General features: G+C 40.9%; 1 protein-coding gene across 7 annotated transcripts in view; it reads left to right on the top strand.

The window, feature by feature from the left end:
• The first annotated feature begins 8,997 nt into the window (after positions 1-8,997).
• TNS3 (tensin 3) overlaps positions 8,998-15,431 on the top strand; it is a 290,201-nt gene continuing 283,767 nt past the window's right edge. For 5 of the 7 annotated variants that reach the window (XR_002433899.1, XM_021382346.1, XM_021382352.1 and 2 more), the window contains exon 1: positions 8,998-9,372. Coding sequence is in view for 6 of the 7 variants with exons in the window: in XM_021382346.1 (XP_021238021.1) it covers positions 9,277-9,372 (96 nt within the window). In the remaining variant the exon portion in view is untranslated. The remainder of the gene's footprint in view (positions 9,373-15,431) is intronic. The other 2 variants (XM_021382348.1, XM_021382350.1) reach the window with 1 other exon arrangement.

The following is a 15,431-nucleotide window of genomic DNA, read 5'->3' on the forward strand; positions in this document are numbered from 1 at the left end:
AAATGCAAGGTGCTGCACTTGGGCCAGGGCAATCCCAGGTATTTATGCAACCTGAGCGAAGAAGTACTCAAAAGCAGCCCTGCAGAGAGGGGTCCTGGTGGACGAGAAGCTGGACATGAGCCAGCAGTGTGTGCTGGTGGCCCGCAGGGCCAACTATATTTCTGGGCTGCATTAAAAGAGGAGTGGTCAGCAGGGAGAGGGAGGTGGTGGTCCCCCTCTACTCGGCTCTTGTGAGGCCCCATCTGGAGTACTGTGTCCAGGCCTGGGGCCCCCAGCACAAGAAGGACGTGGAGCTCTTGGAAAGAGTTCAGAGAAGGGCGACCAAGATGATCAGAGGGCTGGAGCACCTCTCCTATGAGGCAAGGTTGAGGGAACTGGGCTTGTTTAGTTTGAAGAAGAGAAGGCTCCGGGGAGACCTCATTGTGGCCTTCCAATACTTGAAGGGAGCATATAAACAGGAGGGGGATTGATTGTTTGTGAGGGTAGATTGCGATAGGACAAGGGGGAATGGTTTTAAGCTGAGACAGGGGAGATGTAGGTTAGATATTAGGAGGAAGTTTTTCACACAGAGGGTGGTGACGCACTGGAACAGGTTGCCCAGGGAGGTTGTGGATGCCCCGTCCCTGGAGGCATTCAAGGCCAGACTGGACTTGGCTCTGGGAACCCTGGTCTAGTGGTTGGCGACCCTGCACTTAGCAGGGGGGTTGAGACTCAATGATCTTTGAGGTCCTTTTCAACCCAGGCCATTCTATGATTCTATGATTCTATTAAATAAGGAAAAAGCAATGGAAGAAATGCATTTCCCAAAGTTTATATCGTATCTTAAGTACATATAGTGTACTTATATATGCTCTCAGGCAATAATTCTGCCATATTTATATTTTTATATATTTTTTTCAGTAACTTTCTTCTCTCCACAGAAAAGTATTAAAATTCTTACCACAGGCTTTAGGTTGTACGGCTAAAGATGCACAGTAAAATATAACAAAAAGATACTTCTACAACACAGAGAAACAGGTTTGTTTGTGTGGCCAACCACTGTATGTATTAGTATTTAGTTACTTAAAGGCTCTAAACCATGTCAGCATAGATAGCAGTAGAATGAGAGAATTTTAATACATGACAACACTTGATCAAGAAATATGTGCAAAGACCATGGGAGAATGTCTGCTTTTCAGCTAGCTACTAATATGAAGAAGTATAAACTATACATTGTAGTTCCCCAAAATATGCAGTGGCCTGAAGACGTAAATTAGAAGTCTCAGCTAACAAAGATACAATTTCATTAAGACAGAGTTCCAGTTTTCCAGGTTGAAAAATATTACTGGTTTCATTTACCATGAAAAGAATTTAGAGAGGATTGGGAAGGGGCATGGCTGATTAATAATGATATAGATAAATAGAGGAGAAGGCAAAAAAAGTGTTTGCATTGTAATAGGAGAATGGACCAAAAGAATAAGTTATTTTTCCTCTGCCTGTAACAATATAAGAGGAAGATATAGTTGCTTTTTTTTTTTTTTTTCGATTAAGGTTTACTGATCTAAGGAGGAAGTTGATGAATATTTCATGGAGCATTAACATTGGAGGAGAACTGAGGAGGACTTGCTGCTGTACAGTCAGGTTGGTTTCCGGCTGGGTATCTCATGTTCTACCACAGATGTTCCTATGGCTACAATTTTCAAACTTTGATGATTACATTGTATTAGCCTGTCCTAAGTAGGAATGCAGATTTTCTTTGTTATTTAGGTGATTTCATTCTAGATAGTGATTCCAAATATGTCTGATATTTAGTGTTACAAAAGGCCATGTAGGAAGGGCAAAACAAAACAATTGGATGGATTCTGTAATGGCAAATCTCCAAGAAAATTTCTTACCTGATCTATAAAGTTCTAAAACTCAATTAATTCTAAGTTTATTTTTGTATAATTTCCCTATTGAGAGCCACGTGTACCCAGACTTACATTCTTAGCTCCCATTTATACTGAGTTTTATCTGAGTTCCCATCAGATGTTATACAGTAGAGCTGGCACTAGGCGTAAGAACAAAAGGTATATTCCATTTGTTTTGGGAAGGAGAATTGAAGGAGTCTGCAACACGAACATGTGGAAGATAGTTTGCCTGTTTCCTGAACAGTTAACCTGTTCAGGAAAGCCAGGTTAGAGGTGGCTAATGCTGGTGATGCCAAGGAGCAGGTCAGAGGCTATCCACTGGGACAGTCTGACAGGAGTTGCCCATCTCCCTTTTCCTGCAGCAGCAAAAGATGTATTCAGCACCACTCCCAAGTGCTCTTCTCCTTCCCTATGATACCTCTGTCTCCCATCATTCCTGTCCTTGAGTGACCCCCACTTCCGCCTCTGTTTTTGGGCAGAAACACTTACCTTTGTCCTATAGCACCAAGAAGTTTTCATCACTGACTCTGCATCAGTCACTCTGCCACTGACACTAAACTTTGAGATATTCAAGAACAATTTTCTTACGTGTTGGACACCAACTTAAAAGACCATTTCTAGTCTTTTTGTTCTGCTCATCCTCTCTCTCCATGTGCAAGTTGGAACAAATTTCAGTTTTCACATCTACTAATATAGATGTAAATAACGAATAATATAACTGTCTTCCACCCTCCCTCTTCCACCCTAACACTGTGTGCAGCATTACATGGTTTCTGGTATCAGTAATCTGTTGATCACAAGATTTTACTGGCTACAATCACAGAAAAGAAACAATTTTATACTGAATGCCTAAATATTTTCTCCTTCGGCCTTTATGTATGATATTTGGGAGGAGGAATCAGAGAACTTTGTGCTCAATTATTTGCTTTTCAAGACTTTTGAGCCAAACCAAACCAAACAGTTATGTAACATGGAATGTATTACATTTCAAGAGAGTTTGGAGTTCTGGAATTTATTTAAATGCTGCTCATAGGTCTCCTTTTATGGAGATCAGGCAGCACAGGCAGAAGTTAAAAAGAAAAGAGAAAAAACCTACCAAAATGGAAATCAATCCAATGTCTCAGTACAGAAATGGCAACAGGAAGTAGCATCATGATAAATGGGTGACTTGGAAGTAATCATGTGTCTTTAAATCCTGACTGGCCTAATCAGCTTAAGACTTTTATAAACACTTGATTTTAAGAGGAATGGATAGATAGACACAGACTAACTGTATATATTGTGTGAATACAGAGAAGAAGGGAAGATTCAGCTTTCATTAGAAGGCTGACAAAAATATAACTTTAGGAAACATAATAGGAAACAAAACTGAAGCCTAGCACAAAGTGAAAGGAAAATATATTTTTAAAAATGATTCCAAAGTTGAATTAGGCAAGTGTCATTTTTATTGTATTGCATAGAATCATAGAATCACTGAGGTTGGAAAAGACCTCCAAGATCATCCAGTCCAACTATCCAGCTATCACCAATATTTTCCCACTAAACCATGTCCCTTAGTACAACATCTAAACATTTCTTGAACACCTCCAGGGATGGTGACTCAACCACTCCTCCAGGCAGCCCAGTCCAGCGCCTGACCACTCTCTTAGAGAAGAAGTTTTTCCTAACACCCAACCTGAATTTCTCATGTCACAACTTGAGGCCATTCCATCTAGTCCTATTGCTAGTTACCTGGAAGAAGAGGCTGACCCCCACCTCACCTCCCTTCTGATAGTGGCAGAGAGCAGTAAGGTCTCCGCCGAGCCTCCTCTTCTCCAGACTAAACAATCCCAGTTCCCTCAGCCACTCCTCGTAAGACTTGTGCTCCTGACCCCTCACCAGCTTCATTGCCCTTCTCTGGACATGCTCCAGAGACAGAGCATGACATGTAAGCAGCGTCTTCCCGTCAGAGGAAACATATTCTGCCAGAGTGCCAAGATCTATTGTAGTGTCGTTTCTCTCAGTTATTTTTAAGTAGGACCTCCTTTGCTACACACACACACATACACTTTAGCTTGTAAATTTATTGACTTCCAAGGGAAAAATTCTTCTGCCTTGACATATAAGCAAGGTTAAGATAATCCATATCTATATCTGTAAAGGAAATTGAAAGCTCTTCTTACTTTTATTTTATTAGCAGGTTCATCAGGGCCCCAGAATAGTCAGGATAACAATTTTTTTTTCTTGTTTAGTAGTTTTCTGGTGTTTTTTTTTCTTTTTTTTTTTGTATTTATTTATTTATTCATTTATTTATTTATTTATTTTGCCAGGGACCTCTTTTAAGTGTTTAGAAAGTCTTTTAGGGGATTTTGTAATCCAGGCATAGAAAAGTGGTAAGGCAATTAAGATATCAAATGTTACGTGGTTTACCTTTTCCCACACTATACCCCATACTTTTATAGTATATGGCTTATTTATGTCCCACTTTCATCTTCTGTACATGAGTGCTTGCAGTTTGAGGCCTACAGTATAATGCATACACTTTGTCCACTAAAAGTTACTCCTGTTTTTCTTCAGTTTCTCAGTTTTCTCATCTTCCTCTCCTTGTGTATTTATTCTTGTACATTTGTAAGACAGTTAGCTGTGTTGCTCTGGGCCTGCATGTTCATCATCACTTTTTCATCAGCAACCCAACCATAAGAGCTAGATACATCAGTGTATGGCCAAATATTTTACTTCAAAAATACCAGGATAGACATATCAAACACAGCTCTTTTTCCTTTGGTGTAAACAAGAAAATGTCTTTTGAAAAGCTTTTTCTTTTTTTTTTGTACTTGTTTTGTTTTTTTGTTATTTTTTTTGTACTTGTTTTGTTTTGGTTTCGATTTTTTGATCATATGCTCAGGGGAAAGGCCGGTTTTGATCATACTGGATCATATGTTTAGGAGTAAGGAGAGAGGCTTGCAAGGAGTTTGTCTTGAGGAAAGTTTATTGGATTCTTTGAGGGAGGAGCTTGTATAAACTGTCCCCAGTTTTGCAGAGTTGCTCTTTGCATGTATTCTTCTTCTGAAGGGAGCTTGGAGAGCCAGCTTTGGCTGTGAGTAATAAAGACCTGGCAGAGATTAAGCCTTAGTCAACTGCCTGCTCCTGAAATGTCAAAAGCACCAGAAGGTGGGGAGAAAGGGGCTAGGGCTCAGTTAAAAAATTCTGTTGCTGGGCAAATGAAAACATCACAGCAGCTGAAGACCATTTCCTGGTATTTCACTGCTGTTCTTTAGCAAGGAGGGAAAAGGTCTGGAAAATATTAAACTGGCCCTACAGGGCATATTAAAAACATCTGGAATTTTACAGACATTAGCTGACTGTTGCATGACTGTATGTTTTTGTTGGAAATCCATCACGGTTATGTAACATGTTTGGGCTTTTTAAACTTCTCTTTTGTTTCAAGGTACCACCAGAGCTTTTGCCTAATATTTTCATCATTATGACAAAGTCAGTTTTAAGTATGTGATCTTACTCTTAATGAAGAGTTAAGCTGATTTAGAAAAACAAGACAAAAACAATTGTCATTCAGATTTGGATTTATTCAGACATTTTTGCTTTCTCTATCTGATGCATATCTCTCACTCCAAAGTGGCTTTTGTCAAAAGGTGATAAACTCAGATCATTTTCAGAGTGCGGCTTCTCTTGGGATGGGAAATTTATTGAGGGCAAAGCAATAATAAGGACAAAACTACACAAGGAACAATTGAACTCATTTAGCATAGACTCTTTTTCTTTCTAATCCTTCCAGGCACATATATTGGGATTATAAAACATTTTTTTTTCCCAGACATACTGAGGTTGTTAAGTCTGCCACATCTGTCTTTCTCGACCTCCCACATTTTTGGCTTGGGGTAAAAGAGCAGTGTTTCCACCATAGTGTGATGGCAGGGCAGGAAAAAGTTTTTTCTGCAGATGAATAGCAGTGCAGAATGACTTACATCTTTTGTAAAGCCTTTCAACATCGGCCCATTTGGGGAAAATTATTTTGGTTAGATTTTTTTTTAAGAGTATAAAAAGGAGAGGTCAGTGGAGATAGAGATAAGAGAATGGCTAGGGAACGGTTCTTTTTGACATTTGAAGTTTGTTCAACTCTTTCACCAAAAAAAATCCACAGGCATTAGTTTATTTGCATATGCTCATGTCAAGTTGTAGGCCAGAGTAATTACAAGTCTTGAATAAGTGGGCCATGGAGATACAGTGGTGGAAATTACTTTCACATGGCTTTTTCTTTAAAAAGCCCAAATCAGTTTTAAAAAGTATATAAATAATAATGTGAGTTATTAAAGGAATAGAGAACTTAAAGGAATTCTGACAGTGTAAAGAGACTATGTCTATCTTGTGGAATTTTCCAGTTTCTGGCTCTATGTTTGTCAAGAGAGATACAGGCTTATTTTACTTTCCATCTTTCTCACATCCACACCATACTCAGATCTGGAACCTTTCTGGGATAGCCAGGATATCAGCATCACAATGGCAGAGCTCTTTACTGCTGATGGCATAAAATGTTGCTGGTACCACAGCCAACCAGTTCAACAAATAACTACATTTGTTGTCTATGAGCCCTGATGGGATGCATCTCTGGGTGCTGTAGGAGCTAGACATTAACATTGTGAGGCCATTACTGATAATCTTTGGACAACTAAGGTGACTGGGAGAGCCACCTGAAGATCGGAGAAAGGCAAATGTCGTTTCTGTATTCAAAAACAGACCTATGTCTTAGCCACAATTACTTTGTTAATTTGAATCCATTAGGTATCTGCACATTTTTTTTTAATTTCTTTTCCCACACTCCTTGGTCTACCCCAGTCTCCCTCTAATTTTGCTCACAACAAGACTGAAAGTCATCTTTTCTGACTGCTAACAGTAGTGGAAGAAGAAGGCTTGGGAGTGAATACTTAAGGAAAATTCTTCTTCCATTCATATTTACTTGAATAATGATGGGTCATTAATATTTCCCTACCTCTCCTTTAAATAAAACCTAACTTACTATATTCTTTAAAAAATACACTGTTTCCATGCAGGTACTGCACTGGATCTGATCTGTGGTAATAAGTTCACCGAATTCCAATTAGTTCCTTTCTAATCATGAAACACTACTTTTTTTGCATACTTGTGCTGGAGTTAAGGGTTAATCCTGAATGGAACTTGGCATCTGAGTCCCACAATGCTCTTTAGAACTTTTGTTAGGAAAAGCTGTAATAAAACTGTGGTTTCTTTTGCAAGATTAGATGACAAGCTGCCTACCTACCATTCCAGAATCTTTGTGAAAAAGGGAGTGGTGGCACTAGTCAAGACAGCCATAACCTCAATGATATCTGCCAGTAAGCATGATTCTGCCCCCTTGTAATGTTTGGACAAGCTGGCTACTTGATTCCTCTTTGGTTTTGAGCAAAAAATTTCCTGTTGTTAGTATGTATTTATTAATTTTTAAACAGAACAAACAAACAGTAGAACCGTATGAAGCTTGGGCTCAATTTAAGTTTTGTAAGGTGTCAGTAATTAAAAGTAGGGTCAAAACACTAAAACAATGGAACTGAATATTCTACTAAGATAAAGCAGTGAAAATTCCTTCAGACAAGGTTGGCATTTTCACTTTTTGTTTCTGCAGAGGCATTTAAAACCTGTAAATACTAATTCCTGTACTGTCAAACTAATAATACTGAATTAAGTTCTCTCCTCCTACTTTTTGTTTGTGGATCAGTCAATGAATCTCAGATGAGCTCCCTTGGAGTAGGGAAGCCAGTGCAACTGCTGGTTAGAGAGGTTGCTTTTGACAAGCTTGTAGAAGTCACCTACACTTTCCTATATGATGACTCCAATCAGTCTGTGATGTTTGAAATACAGCTCATTATTCACGATTTGTGACTTCCCAATGAAAACCTTGTAAGACAACAACAGACCTTCAGGCTGCCTAAGAATAGCTCTTCTTGTACAGTGACCTTTTCTCCCTTTTTCTTAGACTATTTGAACACAAAGTTTAAGCAACAGGGAGGAGGGCAGACAAGAAGATTAATGCAGTGAAGATAAGCTGACAGCCTAGAAATTACCCCATGTAGAGCACTCAGTGTATACCTGAATTCCTCCATGCACAAGAACAGAGCATTTTATGAATAACTTCAGTCTCTATGCTTGGCATAATGGGGGGCAAATACTCAATTATAATATCTAAGATGTGCAAATTAACAATAGTGTTAAAAAAACATTTATCTCATTTTCCTTTTTGGATGTAGAAAAGATGGATTGTTTTTACTTATCAAGACATGCCAGATGTTATTACTGCATAAGTACTTAGAAAAGACTTCTTATCTCTTCTATTCCTTGAGAAAATGAAGAAACAAACAAACAACTGGCTGACCTACTTACTCCAAATCCTTTTTAATATACTCCTGCTAGAACACTGAAATTCAAATGTTTGGAAATAAACTCTCACTGTTGTTCTATTACAGGCATCTTTTTACAGCATGAGAGTTGGATAAATGTGACTCGAACGCCTCAGGACCCGAGTGCGAGTTACAGATTCTCAGTTCTGTGGACAGTACAGCAGTGTGAAGCTGGAGACCTAACAATTAAAGGATTCAAAATTACAGCACACCTCTGCAAACACAAGATACCCAATGTCTTTGGCAAAGGGGGAAACAGGGACCCCAGCCTTAAGCTTACAGAGCTGTGTTTCCATCACACAGTTATCCTCACCATTAGCAGTATGCACCCTTTTGCAGTCAGGAAAGTAAGTCAGGACAAATAAGTTCTGTTAAAACTAATGGGAATTAATTAATGTATACAGGGAGCCAGATTACACAAAGAGGCAGGAAAGTCCCGTATGTTCTCCCCTTCTGAAATTCTGTTTTCAAAGCCATTCTTGGTGTTGACTTTAAATACCTATTTTTCATTCTCAAGTTACTTTGGTACTATCAGCTTGCCTTAGTGATAGATTGCTGGAAAGTTTGCTTTTCTTCACAAAAGCAGCACACATTCTTGAAACCGTTTGCTTTGCGAGCTTTTAGTTTCGTTGTTATTGAATCCATACCATCCAAAAACCCTCCCACCAGGACAGGGCGGGATAGGTTTCCTTAGCTGGAGACACAGCTTCAGGCACCAGCTCTCTCATTTGCTGTCCTGGCCTCGGAGGGGGCACGGAGTGTTCAGACTAGATCGATAACAAAAGGGGAAGCAGACAGCGAAGGAGCTGTGGGAGCAGTTGACAGCGAGGGCTGAACCCGGCGCAGAAAGCGCAGACACCGACCGAGTAGGTGCGGGGGCCTCATGGCTCCTGGCGACGGGTGAGGAGCTCGAAGTGTGCGAAAGCGAAGGACAGAGCTACAAGGGCCGCGCTGGAAGCGAGAAGTGGGAGCGGGGACGCCCCATGGGCGGCCGGATGAGTTTGGTGTGCCGCGGGAGGGAACCGTATCCCCTGCCTCACCACCGGTCGGCGCAAGAAGAGGTCGAGATGATGATTAAGGTACGTGGGAGTTGCTCCGCAGCCCCTGCAAAGACAGGGACGTCTGGGAGGGGTTCGGCGCCAGCAGGGCTGCGGCCACCCGGCCGAGCTCCGCTCCGGGCCACAGGGCCACGCGGGGGGGCCTGCGCCCTCCGCCTTGCGCAGCGCTGCGCCGGGCTTGGCCGCGGGGTGCGCCTCCGCGGGGGCACCGGGCATCACTACGGGTGTGCATCGTGGCAAGCAGCACTCGCCTCTATCCGAAAAGCAAGAGAGGAAAGACATAGGCTTGACAGCGTCTTTGCTCTCCCTGTACCGACCGCCGGCAACTTATCTCTGCCGCAGACTGAGCTTGGTGCAAGATCCGCCCTGCTATTCTGGCTTGGCGATGAGTATTGAGCATAGAGAGCTTGACTTGGCAGTGACTGTTGTGATACCTGCCGCAGATGGCACTTACCAGAGAAAGCATTTGACTTCCCACTGATTTAAATGTTCACTGTTTCTCTGAATATAAACCATATTTTGAGACAGTCATGCAAAAGAAATGTCCAAACGTGAGGATGGGTTGATAATCCTGAAGAGCACAAAACTTTTCATGCATATGAAAGTTTGATCAATTTTAAATTATTTTCGTTTTAAGCCCATTTGATCTCATGTCATACCTTTGACTTTGACTCAAAACAGAACTGGAAAAAACTGCCAGCAAAGCAGCAGTTTTGCAGCAGCCTGAAAAAGGCACCACTGGAAATGGAAAGTAACAGAAATATCTCTAGAGTATCAGCTGATGGTCCCAGTACCACACAACTCATTCCAGAGGCTCATTCATGCATATGTATTTCTGGTTTACTAAGCAAACCTCTAGATCTTTGAAGTTTCATGTACTTCCTCCTGGATTACCTCTAAAACCTCAGTTCGGCAACAGTTCTAAGTTAAACATATGTTTAAATGTTTTTGTTGACTCAAGCTCTACGTGCCAATATAGGTCTCCCTCTCAAATGCTTAAGTAAGCATCCTCTCATTTCAAATCCCTTCTGAAAACATATTACTGCTATTGAAGCCTTTTAGGAATAGTTTTCCAGAAATTCTTGAATAATGTACCACACAAGGGGTAAGCTGTGGGTACATGCATTAAATAATCTTTACTGGTTTCAGGCTCCCTTTGATCATTTCATGTACTCTATATGAAACCATCTCCTTTAGCTTTTGTATAACATTTCAAAACAAGCAGTTTCAAATGACCATTTTATTATAAAAAGCTGCCAAGGAAATATCTGAGTGTGCACTTTCCTGCCAGAATTGCTTTCCTCTGAGGTATAAGATGGCCAGTATTCAATCCTAGACAAGTGACTCATTTAAAGGGCTGAAACTTTTGCCTTCACTCTGAAAAAGGAGCTTTATTCCATTTGAAAGCACATCAATGATCTCCAGTGATCTCTTGTCAAGGAAACATTAGCCTGTGATCTTAGTAATGATATTAAACCTGAAAATCCTAATATTATGATGAAAAGAAAAAATTGTTGTAACAAACTTCTGGGGAGACCTTATAGTAGCCTTAAGGGAGGCCTATAGGAAAGATGAGGAGGAACTCTTTATCAGGAAGTGTAGTACTATGATAGTGGGTAGTGGTTTTTAAAGCAAAAGAGGGTAGGATTTAGATTAGACACTAGGGAGAAATTCCTCACCATGAGTCACTGGAACAGGTTGCCCAGGGAAGCTGTGGATACTGCATCCCTAGAAGTGTTCAAGGTCAGGTTGGATGGGACTTCGGGCAACTTAATGTGGTGGGAAGTGTCCCGGCCCATTACAGAGAGCTGGAAGATAGATGGTCTTTCAGGTCCCTTCCAATCGAAATCATTCTGTGATTCTGATTTTGCTGAATGCTCTTGAAACACATTAAGAAAATATTCTATATTGTATGATTTTTGGGAGCAAAATTCTTGCCCTGTTCTCCTTTTTGTGCCAGAACCTATGTTACTAAGACATAGGTATAAGTAACTCAATTTGCACAGAAACTCTTACTGTGCTGTGGTACCTGCTCACCATGACAGTTCTGTTCCACTATATTCTGGTTAGTCAGATTCCATGTCCTTCTTTTTGTCTGTCTGGGGACAATAATTCAGAATCTGCTGCTCTGAGAACTCTCCAGTTAATTAATAATAATAGCACCTGGGGGTAACTTCTTTTAATCTAGATTTTTACCTCCAACTTTGCAACTGATTCTTCCTTTCCATGCTAAGACATCCTGAATGGTCAAAGGAACCCTTTGAGCAATGAACTCAGGAGCAAGAGAACAACCTAAACTACTTACAAGATTGGAAGAGGGAAAAGCCAAGAACAAAGATAAAGAAACATGATACTTTCGTTAGCACCAGTCTGTTGGGATACCCATTTATAGGGGATGGGGGAAAGCGAGAGAGATTTAGATAAAATACAGAGTTTCATGGAATGGATGGTCTGTGTTCTTCTCTCAAATATTAGTATATAAATCAAGTCTTTCCTCTCTGAAACCAACTACATTTAAGTAGTTTAAAGTTAATAAAAATTAAAGGATAAGCTGGGCCAGTAATTCTCAAAAACAACAACAATATAAAAAACAGGCATACTCTCCGATTTTTGCTGTTATTATGGAACAAATAACATGTGGGCAGGATGTATTAACATCAGTGGCTTTATTTTATATCTGGAACATGCAAAGGAGGCAATAAATATGAGCTTAAAATATGAGCTTTCTATATTGCTGAATTTCTTCAGATCTTCTCTTTCAAAAGGAAGATGTATAGGTTGCTCCACAAGTAATGCCTCCCATTTATTTCCAGGGAAATTACAACAGATACAAAGAGCACACTATTTGATAGAGCACATTGACATATCAACATAGTTATCACCATTAGCTATGCATTTTCACCAGTGATGAAAAAGAGCCTGCATGCTGCGCTTGTAAAAATCTGCACAGCTGTCTGGAACATGGCTTGTCTTTCACATCACTAACACCACTGCTGTAATGCACCACCTACTGCCTCGTTGTGCTCACATCCACTGTTTGGTTTCCATAAACGTTCAGCAAGCATGAATGAATGTCAGTGGGTGCCATTTTTTCTGCATGAAGGAACTCAATTACACAGCTTTGGTTCATACACACTTCCATGTCAGATGCCATTTTGTCAGACTGTCCCTCTGCTGCCATCTGTTGCAAAATGACAAAATGTAGTGCAGTATTGTTGGGAGGGTTCAGCCTCTACTGCCATACCACCAACATCCACCTCTGACATTGTGGGCCAACATAATAAAATAGGAAGCATTACTTTGGAGTAGCCCTTGTAATTATACATCAAGACATCTGAATTTCTACCACTGGGTGTTTGAAGTAATTTTGATGTTAAACATTCTACCTCAGAATATGCCAAAGGGTCTTAATGCAAATTTGAGGGGAAAATGGCATGAATTTGACTCCTGGAAGGGAGTGTGTTTAGCATTGTTGTCTTTCTCTTATTTGGTCAGTTTTATCATAGGTGTTGGAAAGGGCCTCTGAAGATCACTGAGTCCAACCCCCTTGCTAAAAGCAGGTTTTCCACAGTAGGTTGAACAGAAAAACATCCTGGCAGGTTTTAAATATCTCCAGAGAAGGAGACTCAACAACCTCCCTGGGCAGCCTGTTTCAACGCTCTGTGATCCTCACAGTAAATAAGTTCTTCCATGTGTTTGTATGGAACTTCCTTTGTTCCAGTTTTTGCCCATTGCCCTTTGTCCTGTCACTGCACAGCACAGAAAAGAGCCTAGCCCTATCCATTTGACTCCCTCCTTTTGATATTTATAAACATTAATGAGATCACCTCCCAATCTTCTCTTCTCCAGGCTGAACAGACCCAAGTATCTCAGCCTTTCCTCATAAGGGAGATGCTACAGGCTCATAATAATCTTTGTGGCTCTCTGCAGAGCTCTCTCTAGAAGATCTCTATCTTTTGTGAACTGAGGACCCCAGAACTAAACACTATATTCCAGATGTGACCTCACCGGAGCAGAGTAGAAGGGGGAGGATCACCTCCCTTGACCTGCTGGCCATGTTCTTTTTAATGCATACCAGGATACCACTGGCTTTCTTGGCCACAAAGGCACACTGCTGGCTCATGGCCAACCTGTTGTCCACTAGGACAGCCAGGTCCTTCCCTGTGAAGCTCCTCTGCAGCAGGTCAGCCCTGTACTGATATATGCGGTTACTCCTCCTCAGGTATAGGACTCTATACTTGTCCTTGTTGAACCTCGTCAGATTCCTCTGTGCTCAGCTCTCCAGTCTGTCCAGTTCTCACTGAATAGCAGCACCACCTTCTGGTGTCTCAGCCACTCCTCCCAGCTTCGTATACCAGCAAACTTTTTTTATCCCTTCATCCAAGTCTTTGAAGATGTTGAACAAGATGGGGCCCAGTACTGACCCCTGGGAACACTGCTAGTTACAAGCTTATCTTGTATTAGCAAGCAAAAAAGCAATAGTGAAAACTGAATTGCTAAGTGACATAAGTAAAGCAACTTTTTCAAAGTTAAAAAAAATATGTAAGACTAAAAATTTCATGATTCTCAGCCTAATGCTTTTCCACAAAAGTGTACTACTTTTTAAGTAGCGAGTTATCACTTCATTGTAGTTTAACCTGTGTAAGCAGCGAAGGACTACACAGTCACTTGCTCATTCTTCCCATTTGGGATTAAGGAGAGAATTAGACAAATAAAAGCGTGAGAACTTGTGGGTTGAGATAAAGATAGTTTACTAGGTAAAGCAAAAACTGCATGTGCAAGCATAGCAAAACAAGGAATTAATTCATTACTTTCCACTGACAGGCAGGTTAAGCCATTTCCAAGGAAGCAGGGCTCATCACGTATGATGGATTCTTGGGAAGACAAACAGCACTGCTCCAAATGTATTCTCTCTCCTTTGCCGCAGCTTTTGCTGCTGAACCTGATGCGATGTGCTATGGGACGTTCCTTTAGCCAGTTTGGGTCAGCTGTTGTGGCGGTGTCCCTTTCAGCTTCTTGTGCATCCCCAGCTTTCTTGCTGGCAGAGAAGTGTGAGAAGCTGAGAATTCTTTGACTCTGTACTGGCACTGCTCCAAAAGGACTAAAACATCAGTGTATTATCAGTACCATTTAAATAAAATGTATATATATATATACAGCCTTTGTATATATATATATATACAGCCTTTATGAAGAAAACACTATCTCAGTCAAAAATAGGACAAAGTTGTACAAAACAGGAGAAAAGGACAGTCTGAATCAATATCTGTATATCTTGTCTGTACAGTAGGCCTTCCAATTAACCAGGAGCTGGTTAATACTCAAGGAACAGCTCTTCCAAGGTCAAGAATGATCCATTTCAACAAGCAGTAGGTCAAGCAGAAATGCCAGGAGGCTTGCATGAATGGACAAAGCGCTCCTGGCCAACCTCACAAAAAGAAAGTGTACAGAGGGTGGAGGCATGGATGGGTAACCTGGGAGGAATACAGAGATGTTGTCCTAGCATCCAGGCATAAAGTTAGGAAAGTTAAAGCCCAAACAAAACTGAATCTGGTCAGGGATGTCAAAATGTCAAAGACATCAAGAAGAGCTTCTTTAAGTATATATTGACCAAAAAAAAAAAAAAAAAGACTAGAGAAAATGTGGGCCTGTTGCTGAATGAAACAGAGCACCAGGTTACACAGGACATGGAAGAGGCTGATATACTGAATGTCTTCTTTGCCACAGACTTTACTGGCAAGACTGATCTTTGTGAAGCTCAGGCCCCAGGGACCACAGGGAAAAGCTGGAGCCAGGAAAATGTACCCCTAGTGTATGAGGGTAAGGTCAGGTAATTTGAGGTTAATTTAAAATAGGCTAAATGGCTGGACCCAGAGAGTAGTGATCAGTGGCACAAAGTCTAGTTGGAGGCCAGTAACTGGGAGTGTACCCAAGGGGTTAGTCCTGGGTCCAGACCTGTTTAACAGATTCATTAGTGATCTGGACGATGCAGTGGAATACACACTCAATAAATACACAGATGACAAAAATGTGGAGAGTGACTGATGCACCAGATGGCTGTGTTATCCTTCATAGGGGCT

The sequence above is a fragment of the Numida meleagris genome, unplaced genomic scaffold (genome assembly GCF_002078875.1).
Source record: "Numida meleagris isolate 19003 breed g44 Domestic line unplaced genomic scaffold, NumMel1.0 unplaced_Scaffold218, whole genome shotgun sequence".
NCBI lineage: Eukaryota > Metazoa > Chordata > Aves > Galliformes > Numididae > Numida > Numida meleagris.